The sequence below is a fragment of the Maniola hyperantus genome, chromosome 3, assembly GCF_902806685.2.
Source record: "Maniola hyperantus chromosome 3, iAphHyp1.2, whole genome shotgun sequence".
Classification (NCBI taxonomy): domain Eukaryota; kingdom Metazoa; phylum Arthropoda; class Insecta; order Lepidoptera; family Nymphalidae; genus Maniola; species Maniola hyperantus.
In genome coordinates, this window is record NC_048538.1 from 14,696,848 (window position 1) to 14,716,384 (window position 19,537).

Consider the following 19,537-nt stretch of genomic DNA (forward strand, 5'->3'; position numbering starts at 1 on the left):
TTTGGATGTTGTTTCTCCTTCTTTTATTTGAACATGAATTATGAATTTTATCTCATGTTATTATTACTTTCTTTTGTGGAGTGCATTAGCGACTTTCATTTTAATTTAAACTCATTCCCTGTTTGAGATGACGTTGAGATATTTCTAAAGTTACCCGTTGCCAATGTACCGTGCCTTTCCGTTTCCAATCTATTTAGTTCGTCATTCTGTTCCAAATCCAAATCCCAGTTCAGTTACTTTTCGATTTACGTTTCACACTTTTTTCAGCTTTTTTCCTTCTTGTATTTTATTGTAGTGTATATTAAAAAGAAGATCATGAATCTAAAACCACGTTTTGGCTATGGCACAGAATAATATTATAATAGTACTAACGTACCTATATGGCTGCAAATTTTTTTTAATAATGGCAGCAAAAATATAATATGTTACATGACTCATTTTACCGCATTTTATCGAAATTGGCAACACTGAAAATTAATTTTCATAATTTTGTTTCGGATTGCTGAGCACGGCAGCTGTTAGTGCAATTTATTTATCAAAAAAATACAATTTGGCGGTAAGCTCTTGTTTTCTATACGAATTCAGCAGTGCGATTTGTTATTGAAAGTGTTGTTGATGCTGCAAAAGTGATTTAAATGGTGATAATCGTGCGAAAAGTTTTCCTTATTGACTCACTTGACTCAACGCAACGCAAATCGATGTTTTGACTTTGGCTTGCGAAGTGCGCAGCTAAAGGGAATACCCTTAAATAAAATACTTTTAAATTGTTTCAGGTACAAATTTTAAAAATAGAATAGAAGAATCATTTAAAAATGGCTATCGGTGCAGGGATGTCTTGTGTGAAATACCTTCTATTTTGCTTCAATCTTTTGTTTGCCGTGAGTATTTTTTACATGGCTATTTTTCCTTGAAGCTAAACGGTTTGTCCATCGATGTGTTTGTCGGGAAGTTTCTATATGTCGCTATACTATTTGAAGTTGTCCTTTCACATTTTAAAAACATGAAACTTGTTATCGCAGTTGCTCAAAAACAGTTATGCAGATTACCCGTAATTTTATGATTAAATTTAAAAGGTGTGATTGCACAACATTGGCAAAATTAAAATTAACTAACTGAACTTCAAAGTCATTTGAAGTTCTATTGTTTAGAAAATAGAAATTAACGTTAAATATTGTAATATTTTGCCAGTAAATTATTTTTATTATTACACCATGCCACCTACTTATAATTTTTAACCCACTTCCAAAAAGGAGGTGGTTCTCAATTCAGCAAATTCGATTTAGTACAGAAGTTAGCTTACATCCTAGGGAAGGACATAGGCTACTTTTCATCCCGGAAAATTAAAGAGTTCCCACGGGGTTTTCAAAAACCTAAATCATCATCATCATCTAGTTACTCATAAATCATAGTAGCTACATATGTATGTAGGTATAGCACGTAAAATTTAACTCCTCACGTGCCATTTTAACTTTGTGTCAAAATTCATGTGAAAAGTAAGTTTTTAGTCCTTATTTCAAAGGTAGGTAGAGTTAAAATGGCGCATGAGGCGTCATTTTGTACGGAATATACCACACTTAACTCTTTATTCGCCCATTCTGAGCCTCAATAGCTCAACGGGTAAAGGAGTGGACTGAAAACGAAAGGTTCAAATCCCGCCCATTGCACTATTGTCGTACCTACTCCTAGCACAAGCTTGACGCTTAGTTGGAGAGGAAAGGCCATGTTAAATGACTAATATTCTTTTTTAAAAAAAAAATTATACTATAAAATTGATAGAATTTAAAATTTGGATGCAACGTGTGCAGACACTTTAGCTGCATCCCATGCAGATGCATGGCGGATGCAACGGATGCAGCGCCGAACAGGCCAAGAGGCGCAAATATGAATAGACCTTGGGGCTCGGGGGCTCAAGCTCTTTTTAATGAAATTTCAAAAAGGGATATCGAGTCAACCGGGGACCCAAGAGCTGGCAGCTACCTTGGTCAAAGAATTAGTTTGGCCATCCAAAGAGGTTATGCTGCCAGCATCTTGGGTACAATGCCTCGCTGCGGTGGTTTTGATGAGGTTTTAGATTTAATTTAATTTATTTTAGTTTTAACTTAATGTTGTTTTTTTTACATTTAATTTAGATATTAAAAAAAAATATTTCTTTGTGTACCGTTGGCTTCCTGTTAAATAAATAACAAAGGATCAATATCCAAATTATCTTTGTAGATAACAGGGCTGATAATCCTGGTAGTGGGTGCCAAATCGGAGATAAACGCACATCCATATGTGGACCTTACGCATGAGGACTTCTACACGTCGGCTCCTGTGATGCTGATCATAGTGGGCGTGATCGTGTTTGTGGTGGCATTCTTCGGATGCTGCGGCGCGGTCAAGGAGAACCACTGCATGATTGTTACTGTAAGTTTCTTTTTATACCACTAGTTATATTTTCAATAACTGTACAAATCATGCCAATAATAATATCTGCATTTCCATACTAGACAACCAGGCTTATCCTTTTAGCAAAAAATGGGCCAGCTTTTGTGTCACATGTGGTTATTAACCACAGTGAAAAACAGTCTTGTAAAAAAATTTTTGCTCTAAGACTATAGCCCTAGGTTTTCACTCTCCAAGGCAAATGGAACAAAAATGTAACCGTCAATAAGAGAGGCATACTTGCGCCGCTTACTGGTTTCAGACATATCTGCTGTGCCTTCTGGTCTTGATGCTGTCACTCTAATATGAAACAGGGCCAAATAAATTATACGTACCTTACTGATAACACACTCGCGCACCGAGGGCTCCGTACTACAGTCGTATTTTTTCGACTATCTGTTTCAGAATTTACAGGTAAAGCCCTTTCATATGATACCCCACTAGGCATCGCCGTAGCCAGCAATTGATTTCAGGGGGAGTTTTATCAGAGCCAACCGAATTCTTTAATAATGAACACACTTTTACTCGACTAATTGACGGGGTAAGTACGTGGTTAGACGAATTTTAGTTAATTAGAATACAAAATAAAGAGAAGTGCGAGCGCAATTTTTAATAAAAAATTTAAAGCGATAGGGAAACGAGCTAGACCATAACAAAATTTTAAGTTTTAAAGTAGGTACCTTTTAAATAAGAAAAATCGAGTGAGTTTTGAAATGTGGTCTAAAACAAAGCTTTCGAAGGTGTTTTTACTATCATAGTATTAATCCTTATCAAAATAAAATTGTTCGTCATCTCAAGTGATTAATTTTATTTAGAACAAAATTGCTCTTTGTATCATTTCACTTAGATTAATATCTTGGGAGATATCACGAAATTAAAATAATGGCGACGGTATGAAAATTGACATTTAGGTATTCTGGGTTTCGTGCCTTAAGGTGAGACTGTGTGAATAGGTAAGTGAGGCCTTTTGCAGCGGGAAAATTTCTGATCTCATGAGAAACCAGAAATTCGCGGGCAACTGCTAGTTATTGATATTTATAACATGCAAGTTGGGAAGTTGGTCTGTGTGTATTTTATCTTATTGTTTTTATTATATCGGTCGCGTCGCAATTCGTAAACAACGAATGATTACAGCATGTCATTCCAAGGCTTGTTTATTTTCTTTCACTGATAGTAGTAATAATAACCCTGACGTGGTCCTGACGACCTCACTGATGCAGTGGTGTACGCTGTTGCCCTGTGGTCTGTGGATGACACGGGTTCAACTCCTACGCGACTTCGTCCGGGTGGATTTAATTTTTTAAAAATCCCGTGGGAACTCTTTGATTTTCCGGGATAAAAGTAGCCTATGTCCTTCCCCGGTATGCAAGCTATCTCTGTACCAAAGTCAAAATCGCTTCAACGCATGGGCCGTGACAGGCCAGCAGACAGACAGACACACTTTCGCATTTATAATATTAATATGGATTGAGTCAATAATTGTCCTACTAGCGGTGACAGCCTAGTTATTATAAATGGGAAAGTGTGTCTGTCTGTCTGTTACGTTTTCACGGTCCATCCGTTTGACCGATTTTGAAGAAATTTGCTAAATCCACGCGGACAAAGTCGCGGGTATGATCTAGTCTAGTACTCAATTCATTATAATAAGTATGTATAATGGGGCCGATTCTCTTGTACACAATCTCTAAACTAAACTAAAATGGCATGTCTAAATCTAATTCTATCCCTTTCATAATGTTGCTTGGGGAAAAGGATGGCACTAAATTTAGACCTGTTAATTTAGTTTAGTTTAGAGATTGTGTACAAGAGAATCGGCCCCATTGTATACCTAAATTCGTAGTGTACAGATCCATAGGTCTAAAATATGTCTCTTAATTATTATTCATTAATAATAGCCTTCGAATGTAATTTAATGTTAATTAATGGTGATTTACTGATAAATTTATAAATTATGGTCTAAGAGCCAGCGCGTGTGGTGGCAACCTCCTGCCAGACACCTTTAAAGTTTAATAAATTATTAACGTTTAATGTTGGTTTGCGGGGGTTCTCACGACACTAACTAAGAGATCTATAAAGCGTACACTGCCTTAGCTTATATCTCTCACATAAATCTGTCTCGTTTTAACTCAATCTTAAGTCTGACCAAAGTCAAAGTGCGCTCTATAGATCTCAGCCTAAGTGTCTGGCAACTCATGACGTGATTTCTAATACTAGTCCGAAGATAATATAAAAAAACCTGCCAAGTGCGAGTTAGGCTCGCGCAATGAGGGTTCCGTACTACAGCAGGATAATTCAAAAACTGTGATACATAAAAATAAATAAAAATCTGTTTTAGAATGCACAGACCTTTCATAGGATACCCTACTTGATATAGTTAACTTACTTAGAAAATTGAAAATACAATTCATGACCACAATTTCATTTTTTTTTGTGTGATCTAACCCTAAATTCACGGTTTTCAGATTTTTCCCCAAATCTCAACTATAAGATCTACCTACCTGCCAAATTTCATGATTATAGGTCAACGAGAAGTACCCTGTAGGTTTCTTGACAGACAGACAGACAGACAGACAACAAAGTGATCCTATAAGGGTTCCGTTTTTCCTTTTGAGGTACGGAACCCTAAAAAATTGACTTTATACTTTGACGTAAGATTTTTTACACCTGTTATCTCTCAAAGGCACCATGATCCAAACAAACGTTCCTCCCAGTGTTGGGGACAGTACCTACGCAGAAAAACTTTCAGCTTTTATGAAATAAGGAAGGTTTGGCACGCGCTGGCTCTCTCTCTATTATGTTAGTCAATATTCGTTTTTTTATATAAAGGCTTAAAACGAAATGCTAAACGAAAAACTTATAGTAAAATTTTCCGCTAGCCTTTTTGCTAGACTTTTATTTTATTGTGAGATAGGCTTGCGCTTGACGGCAATCATGCCCGAGAAACAGAGCAATGATGAGGTCTAGATTGGATCGCGCTTGCCTAGAAGATGCCTATTTACTCTTGCCTTGAAGAGTAGGTATTAAATTCAAGTTATACTTAGCAGGAAATTAGGGCATTCCACACCTTAGGGGTAACACCCGATATTGAACTCGGAACCTATCGTTTGCTAGGAGGATATTATCCTTACCGTTTGCCCAAGATAAGTACATCTCTGCGTCATTCAATTTAATTTTATTTATTTCTTATATCCATATTCCTCATTGCCGAGGGTCGTGACCTCTTTCCATTAATCGCATAGTGGTAGGAGTTTTCTTGGGCTCATACTGCGGAGGGTTCCCAGATTCTTCCGCGTACAACTAATTCGACTCTTAGGTTTTTACAGTTATTGTCATATTTTACTGATAATAACCAGGACCGATATGGAGGAACATATAATAGGTATAGTACGTGACAGGTCGATATGGCAATTGGGTTATGAGGCGGGGGGACGCCCCGCACACCCGCGCTATATACCTGGTTAGTGTGGGGGCTGTGCGGGGTGTCCCCACCCCGATTGCTATCTCGATCTGTTGCGTATTATCCTAGGCAGTGCGCATTTGCTTTCAACTGTCTGTTATCATAACGGAAAACAGATAATATGCTGTGTTCATTCCAGACAGATACGTTTAAGTACAATACATGTATGAAAAGTAGGTAGGTAGGTACCTAGTGTAATATTATACGCCAGAGCAACACAGTGCGACATTGTGGCATACAGAAAGACAGACACACTTTCGCATTTTTTATAAACCTACTAGCTGATGGCCGCGACTTAGATTTTCGAAAATCCCATAGGAACTCTTTGATTTCCCGGGATAAAAAGTAAGCCTATGTCACTCTCCAGGTCTTTATCTATACCCATGCAAAAATCACGTCAATCCGTTGCACCGTTGCGATGTGATTGAAGGACAAACAAACAAACCAATAAACCAACAAACAAATACAATTTCGCATTTATAATAAGGGTACTGATTTATTTGTTGACCATTATTTTTCAAGACCTTGTAAAATGATTTGCAATGCTTGAAACAGCCTTGAAACAAAATTTGAGTCAACTTTTTCCTCATACTGTATAATACAAACTAATATTTTAATAACTAATCTTTTTTTTTTTTTTTTTGATATTTCAAAGCTATCTGCAATCAGTCATTGGATGGACTTTTATCAGATTTAATATATAGTAATATATAGGTACAGATAATAACTAATCTAAATATATAAAATGACTGACTGACTGATCTATCAACGCACAGCTCAAACTACTGGACGGATCGGGCAGAAATTTGGCATGCAGATAGCTATTATGACGTAGACATCCGCTAAGAAAGGATTTTTGAAAATTCAACTCCTAGGGGGTAAAATAAGGGTTTTAAATATTTTGTGGACGAAGTCGCGGGAATAAGCTAGTATATGATAAGGTGCCTTTTAAAATATTAGTACTATATAACCTATTCCTGTATGCATAATATGCATATAGAAATAGGTACTTAGACTATAACAATAAAAAAACCTTGAATTTACTTCATCAACCGTATAACTTTGTGAATTGTGTCACACTCGAAACTTCATCCATGGAGGATATCCGATTAGTTTATTTAGCTTAATAGTTATTAAGGTTTCCGTGTTTCTAACCACGCGATGGGGTATCAAAGTACACTAGTTATAATAGTAGTTGGCCACCATACTCCATTCAAAAGTTGGGTATTGTACTACTAGGGCTGCCGACTTAAAAAAAAAAACCGGCTAAGCTAAGAGTGTTCCGTACTACAGTACGTACAATTTTTTTGACATTTTGCATGATAAATCAAAAACTATCCTAATCCTAATAATATTATAAAGTGTGGATGTTTGGATGTATGTTACTATGTTCATTTACTAGTATAGATCTTAATATGAATTATAGCACCTACTAAATTGTATCGCTTTCATTGAAATAGTTTATGGAACCAGAGAAAGCTAAATACACAAGAGTCCAATTCGCTAGAGTCAATTGGCCGCGACCACTCCAGAATCCGTGACCTCTGACACGCTGTCGTTTCATCTTATAAACGGTTACTTCCTTTCCCTTTAATTTGACGTTAATAGGCCCATTTGTATGAAATCGTACTAGTTTATCCCAAGACTACGTCCGCTTGTATTTTTTTTTTAAATTTCATTGGAGTTACCCTAAATCAGGTTAAAAAGTCTACCTTAAAAATGATTTAAAAGTCTTCCTAAAAGGTATCCCTCCCCAAGATTCAGTGCTTATGTCATCTCGGTAAAAACCTAAGTGAACCCATTGAAAATTTGTTGTTTGACTATTATTTTTGTACATTTTCCCTACCATCATCATCATCAACTCGTCGTCGGCTCACTACTGAGGCCGGGTCTCCTCAGAATGAGAATGGTTTGGCCATAGTCCACCACGCTAGCCAAGTGCGGATTGAAAGACACGTAGATTACACACGTACCTTCGAGAATATTATGGAGAACTCTTAGGCATGCAGGTTTTCTCAAGATATTTTTCTTCACTGTTAAAGCAAGTGATATTTGAATGCTTAAAATGCGCATAACTCCGAAAAATTAGAGGTGCATGTCCGGGATCGAATCCACGATCTCTCGAACTGGAAGCCGACGCGACGTCTTGACTCTTGACCAATAGCGTAACACTGCTAGATACCGTAGGTATAATACCTACAACTAAATTACACAGCCATAGCAAAACGGACTATGGGCCTAAACTAGCGAAGTAGATGGTTCTCTAAATAAAAACGATTTAGTCGTGATGTGATAAAGTGGCAGTAAATTATTGTTTCTCTTCTCGAAGCCATCGTCTTAGCAACATTGTGGTGAAATGGCGGATTTATTTATGTTAAAAATATATAAGAATCAGAACAATTCGTTGGGGGAACGCTAGTCGTAGCATACTTGGCACCATTCCACTACTAAGTACCTACTTGATTTGTCTTAGGATTTATTTTTCTTGAATGTAACATTATTATTGTAGATTGTAAAGTCAATGACCTATCTAAAATAAAATCTATCCATACTTCCATACTAATATTATAAATGCGAAAGTGTGTTTGTCTGTCTGTTAGCTTTTCACGGCCTCAGCTTAACCGATTTGATGAAATTTGGTATAGAATTAGCTTACATCCCCGGGAAGGACATAGGCTACTATTTATCCCGAAAAATTAAACAGGACGAAGTCGCGGGCATCATATCATCTAGTATGTTTATGGCTATGTTTTATTTTAAATGAAATTAGAGATCCCTGCGAAAATTGTAATAAGCTACGCGTGCGAAGCCGGGGCGTGTCGCTACTACATTATAAAGGGGCAAACTAACTGACTGACATATTAACATAATATTATACAAGCAGCTGGGTCTTGGAATTTGAAATTTTGCATGTCGGTAGAAAATCGGTAGGATTATCATGCAAATGACGCGTTGTTCGTTATTTGTGTTGTACTAGTAATCTATGACATACTAGTACGAATCTACTTTACCAGACATCTCAATATCTACATCAACCTAAAGTCCACAAGAATGTTACATTTTCAGTAGGCACGTACAGATATGCATGTTGTTATTACAACTTACATGCACTGGTTATATCAATTATGTTTGTAATACGTAAGTTACGTATTACAAACATAATTGATATAGAATAATTTCAACCTTGGACATATAGTTTGTCTTTTATGTCGTGTAAGCATGTACTGTACCCATATTATAATTATTATCTAACTAGTTTTTATCATAATCATAAAAACTGAACATTTAGGCCTACCCAACTACCCACATACCTATAGTTAAAAACCTATACCACTGACTTACTGAGACACCACAGACCACAGTGACACCTCATTGGCACCGACTCCAAAAATATTATTATAGAATTGCATTTACTATTGTATACATAATATATTCGGTAATAAATTAAATTATATTTTAATTTTTATTGAAGTCGGTTTATATATATATATTTTTTTAAATTTTATACCTTCTGTAGATTATAAAAACCGGCCAAGTGCGAGTCAGGCTCGCGCAATGAGGGTTCCGTACTACAGTCGTATTTTTTCGACATTTTGCACGATAATTCAAAAACTATGATGCATAAAAATAAATAAAAATCTGTTTTAGAATGTACAGGTGAAGACCTTTCATATGATACCCCACTTGATATAGTCACTCACTTCGAAAGTTGAAAATACTAATTATTAGTTCATGACCACAATTTAATATTTTTTGTGTGATCTAACCCCTAAATTCACGGTTTTCAGATTTTTCTCCAAATGTCAGCTATAAGATCTACCTACCTGCCAATTTCATGATTCTAGGTCAACGGGAAGTACCCTGTAGGTTTCTTGACAGACAGACGGACAGACAGACAGACAACAAAGTGATCTTATAAGGGTTCCGTTTTTCCTTTTGCGGTACGGAACCCTAAAAAATGGGTTTTCTTAGTTTCTGGTATTTTGCGTTAACTAGTTTTGACCTAGGGGTGCGATATTATGTACCTACAGTAGGTACCTTAGTTTGCAAGCGGATGTTGCTCCAAATTCTTTATTTATTAATAATTTTTTAAATTACTAATTACTAGTGTAGTCATTTATTGCACAAGGAAAAAGTGTTTTGTTCGTAAAAGTAGGTAAACCGTTGTCGGTCATGCCTCGTCATCAATCCGATATGATTCATTTCATAGCATTCATTGACTCAATGTTAAATCCCCAAGTGGTACAAAGGTACATTTTAACGCTCTGGTTTATGCAAATGATATTTTAATATCTTCAGTGAAGTAGATAATAAATTAGCTTTAATTATTATGATTAAAGTGTAAATTTAACTGTAACCTCTAATAATTGTAATAAGTAATTACTATTGCATGAGTCATGACTGATATTTGCATGACACCTACCTGGATAATTCTCCGCCCCATCATCTTATCTGATAAAAAAATCTACTAAACGTTTAAACTGACAGTCGTCCATGATTTTGTCGCTTTGAATGTATGTATCACTTGCTTTGACGGTGAAGGCAAACATCGTGAGGCAACCTGCATGCCGGAGACTTCTCCATAATGTTCTCAAAGGTGTGTGAAGTCTGCCAATCCGCACATGATGGCCAGCGTGATAGACTTCGGCCAAAACCCTTCTCACTTTGAGAAGAGACCCGTGCTCTGTAGTGAGCCGGCGATGGGTTAATCATGAAGATGATCATTGTTAACAATCGCCACAATTTTAACGTTATGATAATGTGATTACTTGTAAGTAAAACTTGCCCAACGCGTTAATTATTGCGTAACATCCAGAGCAACAACTGGTATTATGTTAATAAACTACACCCGACCACTTGTTATGGCAATATCGATGTCGACGACTTTCAGTGTTTAAGGGGACTCAGTTCGGTGCTTTCTCCATACAAACGTAGGAGGGAAAATACAACAATATTCGATATCGTACGCACAATACTAAGAATTATATTGATTTATCTCGTCATTATCTAGGTTCAATGATATCTAAAACATTGAAAAAAATATTGATTTAAAAGTTACGAGCCTCAAAAGATTCCTATTTTAACACTAAATTTATGACAACTTTGGGCGTAAATAAATAAGATTAGGGATATGAAAATTCTAAAACAATTTATCATTAGACGTAGTTTATTTATTCATTAGTTGAAATAAATTTACTTTGCAAACATAAATTCAGTAGTTTTTTCTCAAAAATACTTTTCCTAAACCTTTTTCGCGCGCTTGATTGCAGTGATAATCATCGTGCCTCTCAACTTTCTCATACAATGTCAAGTGAAAAGCAAACACGTTACCCACGTGCGCTGCCAATTTCGGTCGAGCGTCCTGCGTCACCTTAATATTGATGTCAGATTTGCCAATTAAAAACGGGCCGAGTTTAGAACCACCTCCTTTTTGGAAGTCGGTTAAGAATCGTCACCTCCCTAACTAAAATAATTTGGTCAGGAAATGGCTTCTGTTGGAAATTCTAGAATCGCCCACATTCCCGTGACTTCGTCCGCGTGTACTACACAAATTTCAAACCTCTAGGGGTTGAATTTTCAAAAATCTTTTTTTAGCGATGTCTACGTCACAATAGAAATCTGCATGCCAAATTACAGCCCGATTCGTCCAGTAGTTTGAGCTGTGCGTTGATAGTCAGTCACTTTTTCGTTTTGTATAAATGTATATACCTAGTATATATTACTTCAGTTTTTATAGGCATGTATTCGACGGCAATCATGCTTGAATATTGATGAAAAGCAATGATGAAGTGTAAGTTGAAGCTTGCCTAGAAGATGTCTATTTGTTTTTGCCTTCTCAAGTTATCATCATCATCTTCTTCAACTGGTAGACGTCTACTGCTGGACATAGGTCTCTTGTAGGGGCTTCCACACGCCACGGTCTCCCACCGCTTGAATCCAGCGGCTTTGTGTGATTCATTTCATCTCGTCTCTTACCTAGTGGGGATCTACCAATGAGCTTTTCGGTGCGAGGTCGCTGTTCCAGCTCCTCGGCTACGTCTATCGCTTTTTAGAACTATGTGCCCTACCCATTGCCACTACAGCTTCGCAACCCGCTGAGCTATGTCAGTAACTCTAGTTCTGACTCTAGAAATGTTTCTATTTCAGTTCTCGGTGTTCCTTCTGCTGATCTTCATCGCGGAGCTGGCCGTCGGCATCGCGGGCTACATGAAGCACCAGGACCTGGAGACGTCCTTGATGCGCTCGCTAAACGAGTCGCTCAAGCACTACGGTGACGACCCCATGATTCGAAAGAACTTCGACATGGTACAAACTGAAGTGAGTATAGCCCCCACTTGCCGGCATTGCGAGCTACCGGCGATGTATTGTCGCGGGCGCATGGGTCCCAAGCGCAAGATAGGTACCATATATATTTATGTATGTTTTCGATAAACTTGCAATAGGCAATAGTCGCCATTCGGCACGCCACCACTTGTCACGCCTCTTGTGATGCGCTCGGTCTTTCTATAATTATGATTTGAACCATAACTGTTCCTTTCATATTTCTTATAATATATTTATTAACTTACACTATTGACGATTGCGTATAATTTTTAACCAATTTTGAGGGTAGTTCTAAAAAATATTTTATAAACCCTACAGATGCAATGCTGCGGCATCACCGGCCCTGAAGACTGGAAGAACAACACGCTGCCCATTCCCGACTCGTGTTGCGCCGGGCGGGAGGTGATCGCCAACAATACCATCGCTAGTTGCACCGCCACCTCGCCCACGCTGCACCAGAAGGGATGTTTGGGCGAAATCGTCGCCATTTTGAAGCCATTGTCGCTGCTTCTTGGCGGAATTGGACTGGGCATCGCCTTTGTTCAGGTAACGAGGCGAATTTTCTGCAGTTTACTCTTTAGCTGAAACGTTTCTAGCGGGAGTTTGCACCAGAAGGGTTGTTTGGGAGAAATCCTTGCCAACTTGAGTCTCTGTCACTTGGTGGAGTCGGACTGGGCTTTGCCTTTGTTCAGGTAACTAGCGCAAATTCTCTGTAGTATCCTTTAGCTTGAACGAGAAACGAAAGAAACGTTTCTAGCGGGAGTTAATAATAATTTATTTATTCTTCAAATTTACATAGGAACATAAACGCTAGGGAAACGGTATCAATCAATTTATCAACTGTAGGTATTTGCTACATACAGACCTACCTTGTTTATTCTTATTTCTTTCTTAAAAATCTGATACTTAGAACTTTCTGCACTTACAAAATAAACCTCTGATCAACATTTGTTTTTTTGTTTCAGCTTCTCGGTGTCATATTTGCATGCTGTCTCGCTCGCTCTATCCGCAGCCAATACGAAACCGTTTAAACTCGTCTAACCATTTATAATTATTACATCTGTTTAATTTAGCATAAGTACGATTTATTACGTCGTACACTCACGAGCCAAAATATCGACTCAAATTCCAAAGTGTGAATAACACGACAAGGATCGTGTTACGATTTTTAAAGCTAAAACTTGGTAGTTTTTATAATCATAGCAAAAATTTCATTCAAGTTTTAGTTCTGCGATACAGAAATGATATTGAATTAATATTCTCAGCTGTCGATGTTTTGCTCGTAAGTATATTTTTTTAAGTTAAAGTCGATATTTACTATATTTTGTTATTTTTTTACGATAGATCCTCATCCATATTCGAATTTATTTTTATTTCGTCCATTTAAATGATAATTTAATGATATTTTTAAATAATAATAAATATAGGTAGTATATTTCTCACACCACAGATTCATTATTATTCTCGTAATTGCTACATTATAGATTTTCTCATTATATAGATTTCACTCATAGTACATCCAGTGCGAGGTATTATTGCCAACCGCCCGGATTTCTTTAGAACAACCAAAACTATCCAACTTAAGGTCGTTACTCACTTACCAACGACCGCACCGCCCAAGCATTTAGCAACATTCATACTTACTAAGTCGTACTCTTTAAATACAAAATTTGTAAAGGACAAGAAAGTAATGAATTGCAGGCGGGGCCAGCTTTTTCCGCATAATATACTCTAAGCACACGTTCAATAATTGAAGAGCTTTAATGTGCTTGAACGGTGCGGGGAGTGTGACCATTGCGGGCGTAGATTTACAAAATAAAATCCGGAAAGTTGGCAACACTTGTAAAAGCGAGAAGACACAATTTACAGATCACAAAAATGAGGTGTGCTCAGCCTAGAAGACTGATTTTTCGAATAGAATGGTTACTTAGATGCCAAAATCATTTATCACAATTTGCACTTTTCTTATTGAAATAATTTATAGAGTTTAGGATATTTTGTCGAATATATAATATGTAGCTATTTATAATCGTCTATTTATATAGAATGGTGCACGTTTGTCTCCGTATTACCTTGATACGTTGTGAAGTGCTAAAAATTAAAAGTGAGCGTAAAAATTGTCATTAATTAAATTATTTATAGAGAAGAGATTTTTGTCAACTGTATTTGCCGCATACATATCGGGCCATTTTCTTTCTTAAAAAATTAATATTTCGAACTTTCTGCTCTCACTCAAAATAAAACTTACGTACAGTGCTTATGATGTGCAAGTCAATAGGTGACGACCTTTAAGCTTGGTATGTATGCGGCAACCTATCAAACTACGATTTTATGGTATTAGTATTTTACGAAGTGTTTCTTGTAGTATTTATATTTACATTTCTAATAAATCTGTATATTATGGTGAAACCGTGTTTTTCTTTGCTTATCCAGTTAATAAGAGATTAGACGACCCGTATTACTGTCGCCCTACTGATGCAATCTCACACACGCTAAATATGATAATCCTTTTATCTTTACGGCATCAGCTTCAGAGTTCACTGGCTTTGATAAAATCGGTCTGGTAATTTTCGAATCTTACCTAGCAATCCCGCAAAACGATTACATGTAAAAGCAGCCGTACTTGTGACCTTCTTCTATAAAAACACCACACATGTGCGAACAACTGCTGTGCAGTGCAAGTGAATTCCATCAAGATGCTAAACGAGTTTTGGCCTTCGACTGAACGAACGTATGGTCAATCGACAAGAGAACCAATCTTCTACATATAAAAATGAATCGCTGAATGTGTTGCTAAGCGTAAATCTCTAGAACAGCTGAACCGATTTCGCTAATTCTTTTTTTATAATATTCCTTGAAGTAGGGGGATGGTTCTTACGGAGAAAAATTTAAAAAATTGTAAGTAAAAAAAAAATAGAGAATCGACTGTTAGGCGGTACAAAGTTCGCCAAGTCAGCTAGTACCTAATAATAATGGTCTGCAATAAATAAAACAGCAGTTGGTGTTCTAGATACACACATTTTTATTTTCCTATTTTATACCATGATATAAATTTTAACAAAGGATGATTACAAGGGTTCACTTTATGAACATCGAGTTAAGAGGAACATCAGTCGCGTTGAGTCACAATACAGCTGTTGTCTTGCAAGCAACACATTTCGAGTCACAGTATAAAATAATTAAAAAATCACATCCACAAAATATATCCCAGTCACGAATACGGGGCCTTTATACACTGTGGCATTCAAATTGACACTTCACAAAATTTGTAGGTTACAAGTTTGTTCAACGTCTGATCCGATTCGAATACCACAGAGAACAGGGCCGAGATGCGGTATTCATACTCTTTCATAATTCACATTGTATGTCGCAAGCATTTGAATCTCACAGCACCAGTTTCACGTCCGACGATATTATTTAATTTCTATTTTCTTACATTGGCATCACCAAAACATCCATATACGCGCGACATACACTAATATTACACAGCTAAGTTTTTATACTTTAATAACTAGGATTAAGACATACATTATACAATACCTAAACAATAAAATAACTTACGCTCTAATAACTGTTTACACCCTAAACGGAATATTTTAAAAAGACGAGTAGGTAAAGGCTGAAACAAACATAACGCGGGACGGAAACTGCGGTTTGTCACACTAAACGCGCGCGTTTAAACTCATGTCAATAACGAAACGAATCTAAAATGGTGGCGTAATCATTATATTTTACTTACACACTATACCTGTGTATAGTGTGGGAACGAAATGGAGCGATTAGCGCCGCTACGTTTCGATTAGTTTCTTTTTTGGCACGAGTCAAAATACGATTTGTAATAAAAGAAACTGTAGGATTAATATGAGATTTTACATATCACGAACATTCATAGTATTTAAAAATGGACCTAAAGATCTTTTTCGTAAGGTTTCCGCTTGAACGCTGCTGGCTAGAAATGGACGAACTTGAGGATTAAAGTAATGCAGTCAAGGTACTTTGACTTTATAGTATTTCAACGCTGGATTTCTTTTAACATTGGCGGGATGTAAAATCTTATATTACGTTGGGACGTCATCTCACGACGACGCACCAACGACCACGTCGCAGTATAAACGCGAACAGCCGCGTTGGACTCGTTCCGTCACGCGTTGTGTGTATAACATGCTTAAGTCAGAGCGGAAGCCACTAGTGCCGAGTGAGGTGTGGCACGTGTATCGCGCAGTACACAAACTCCGCATCACCAACAGATTGACAATTTATTATGAACCGATGCACTTTGATATGTCAATTTCGTAAATAACGTACTTTACCCAGATCACTGCTATTTCGATTTGATGAATATTGTCAAGTCACTCGATACTAAATCAAATCACTGCAATCGAAGAAGAGTCAATTCACATTTCACAAGCACTATAAAAATAAATAAGTTTTATAATATAAAATACTATACTTGGCGAAAATATTCTACATTACGAAATTGCCACTGGTTGATATTAAATCGACTGGCAACCAGTACTATCTCAATTTTAACAACTTTTTAGGATGAAGGAAAAAACTTGTAAAGTCCTTTTCATGAAAGAATTCCCCCAGACACAGCGCTGTAATCGCGTGACATAATGGCATTGTAAACAATCTTTAAAATGCACTAAGCTAGTTAAAAACTCACAAAAATCTACCACAACAAACGAACTTGATAACATCGACGAACGACAACATGGCCGACAATCACCGCCAACATAGTCCGCCGACATCATAGTTCCAAAAATCACCGCGGCTTCTTTCATGAAAAGGACTTTAGGTGAAGCTTCGTTAGTGTATAATTTTTTTTTTAATTTTTGTTCCAAACTAGATAACTGTCTTGAACTGCGACACTGCAGCATATGAAATAGCATAAAGTGAGCTCGCCAAAAATTTGAGATAGGACATGTTGCCAGTTTACAGTCGAATTATTGTATGGTTATGCACGCACGCACAACTAATTGACAGGCTGGTCTCAAAGAGCCGCCACGATTTATCATATAAAATTGCCGCTTGTGCATGCATTTTACATTTGAAATCCGGTCGTGCGAACACGTACGAAAAGGTACGAACGATCTCGATTCTTCAAGTACTATGGGAATGCGAGTTAGTCATACGTTTGATTTACTAACATCCAGTGAAAGCACTCCCATATTACTTCAAAGATCAGGATCGTTCATGCCTTTTTGTACCGACCGAATTCCCTAACAAAACGTATGCAAAGTGAGCGGGGCCTAATACAATTTCGTATGATGAATGGAGACGGTTATTTGACTGCTGGTCAATTAATCGCCCGTGTGCGAATAGCCTTAGCAATTGCATTCCTAAAGGTGTTCGGTGATAGCTGGGAATTTTTCATATCGACCAATGAAAAATCAGCCTTAATATACAAAAAAATAAAATTGAATTTTACAGTAGTTTTACATATTTTAAAATATGCAGTTCTTTTTTAGAAATTTTTAATAATTAATTACACTATCTAAATATGGACCAAAACATTAACTAAATCACAAATTCGACAGCTTAGTAACACAAAATTTGTGGTTTCAATCGTTGTTATAACTGTTAAGACTTTAGAAGTACCAGATATTGAGTTGAATTCCGTTTTTCTTTGCCTGGGTTTAGTATTCACATACATAACATGGCATTCCATAAACGACTAGAACCTTCAAGATACGGGTTCCTTGGTGCATCAGTACTCTTATTATAAACTAGCTTATGCTCGCGACTTCGTCCGCGTGGACTACACAAATGTCAAACCCCTATTGCACCCCCTTAGAGGTTGAATTTTCAAAAATCCTTTCTTAGCGGATGCGGATGCGGATGATACGTCATAATAGCTATTTGCATGCCAAATTTCAGCCCGATCTGTCCAGTAGTTTGAGCTGTGCGTTGATAGATCAGTCAGTCAGTCACCTTTTCCTTTTATTTATTTAGATAATGCGAAAGTGTTTGTTTGTTGGTTTGTCCTTCAATAACGCCGCAACGGTGCAACGGATTGGCGTGATTTTTTCCATGGGTATAGATAAAGAAGATGGAGAGTGACATAGGCTACTTTTTATCCCGGAAAATCAAAAGAGTTCCCACGGGATTGTTCAAAACCCTAATTCCACGCGGACGAAGTCGCGGGCATCAGCTAGTAAGAATCATAAAGGTACACACGAATACTGTTGAAATATTGTTTGACGGGTTGTTTGGTACACAACACATTCATCATCATCAACATCGCCGGTTCACTACTGAGCACAGAGCACTGTCTCCTCTCAGAATGAGAAGGGTTTGGCCATAGTCTACCAAGAAACCCCTACCTTTATACATGTGGAAACTAGTATAAAATTTGTTTGTTGTCATTATTCAGGCCAACCACTGCTTTTGAAGTTCATTGATTTGTATTAGAAAATCTATTGAAATCAGAGATGAAAATTGTTTGGTAAAATTAACTAAATAATGTTATAAACACAAACTTTACCTAAACTTTACTGGCGCAGAGTCACAGCATCTTTTCTAAATAAAATATTTCAATGCACAAGTTCATTTTTTTTCTTCATATATAATGAAATGATACTTAGGTACATGAAACTGAGCTTGAACATGAAAAATTTAGCCAATTTCCTTTATTTTAATGGACAACTTATGCCAAAATTGTTTTCACAAAAGAAGACTTAGTAGTTCTTAGAGTTTCCCCGTATCCCCTGTAGTTTTGGATTTGCCTATACTTTCCCAATTAAAAAAAACATACTGTATATCTCTACTACATAACGTTTCTATTATTCATGTGAAAAAGATTATCGAATTAAGATTATAGAATCACACTTTATAGATTGTGTAGCGGAGATAAAGTTCAATACACTATGGAATATTGTAGAAAAGATGCATCGCTTCACTTCCTCTCTCCACCAATGTGCCTTCAATATAATAGTATATACAACATTGCATGAACCAATTATTATTATTATTAAGATTTTACTAAATAAACAATTTAACATGAGTGGCTTAATAAAAAAAATTGTGTTACATAAATATTTCAAAGACCCAACATTGACTTGCAATTTTTTGTAATAGCTTGCGTCAACCATTTTCAAGATATATTGTTTAATATTATTAACCAAAGGTTAAAATTCAAATTCGAAAAATTCCTTTGTACTGAGAAATGTTGGTAATGCAATACTTCTCTTGGATACAAACATTGACTTAGCTAAACTATACCAAGCTTTAAAGTCAAAAGTAGTTTTGACTGGATAAGGGTTTGTAACACCATACACGAGCAAGACACGCACATTTGTTGTATAATTGAAATTATACCTTACCGTAACA

At 36.7% G+C, this 19,537-nt stretch overlaps 1 protein-coding gene across 1 annotated transcript; it reads left to right on the forward strand.

Annotated features, from left to right (window-relative positions):
* The first annotated feature begins 433 nt into the window (after positions 1 to 433).
* LOC117996559 (CD63 antigen-like) lies at positions 434 to 14,614 on the forward strand. Its single transcript, XM_034984633.2, has 6 exons — positions 434 to 556; positions 774 to 878; positions 2,215 to 2,406; positions 12,029 to 12,199; positions 12,524 to 12,751; positions 13,171 to 14,614. Exons 2-6 carry the CDS (start codon positions 813 to 815, stop codon positions 13,234 to 13,236), a joined length of 723 nt encoding a protein of 240 aa, XP_034840524.1. The 5' UTR covers positions 434 to 556; positions 774 to 812; the 3' UTR covers positions 13,237 to 14,614.
* The last annotated feature ends 4,923 nt before the right edge of the window (positions 14,615 to 19,537 follow it).

Excerpts from the sequence above, each read along its gene's own strand:
- LOC117996559 (XM_034984633.2), top strand. The coding sequence starts at position 813 with ATGGCTATCGGTGCAGGGATGTCTTGTGTGAAATACCTTCTATTTTGC. Across the intron at positions 879-2,214 it reads GCTTCAATCTTTTGTTTGCC|ATAACAGGGCTGATAATCCT; the intron begins GTGAGTATTTTT and ends TTATCTTTGTAG. Across the intron at positions 12,200-12,523 it reads TCGACATGGTACAAACTGAA|ATGCAATGCTGCGGCATCAC; the intron begins GTGAGTATAGCC and ends TAAACCCTACAG.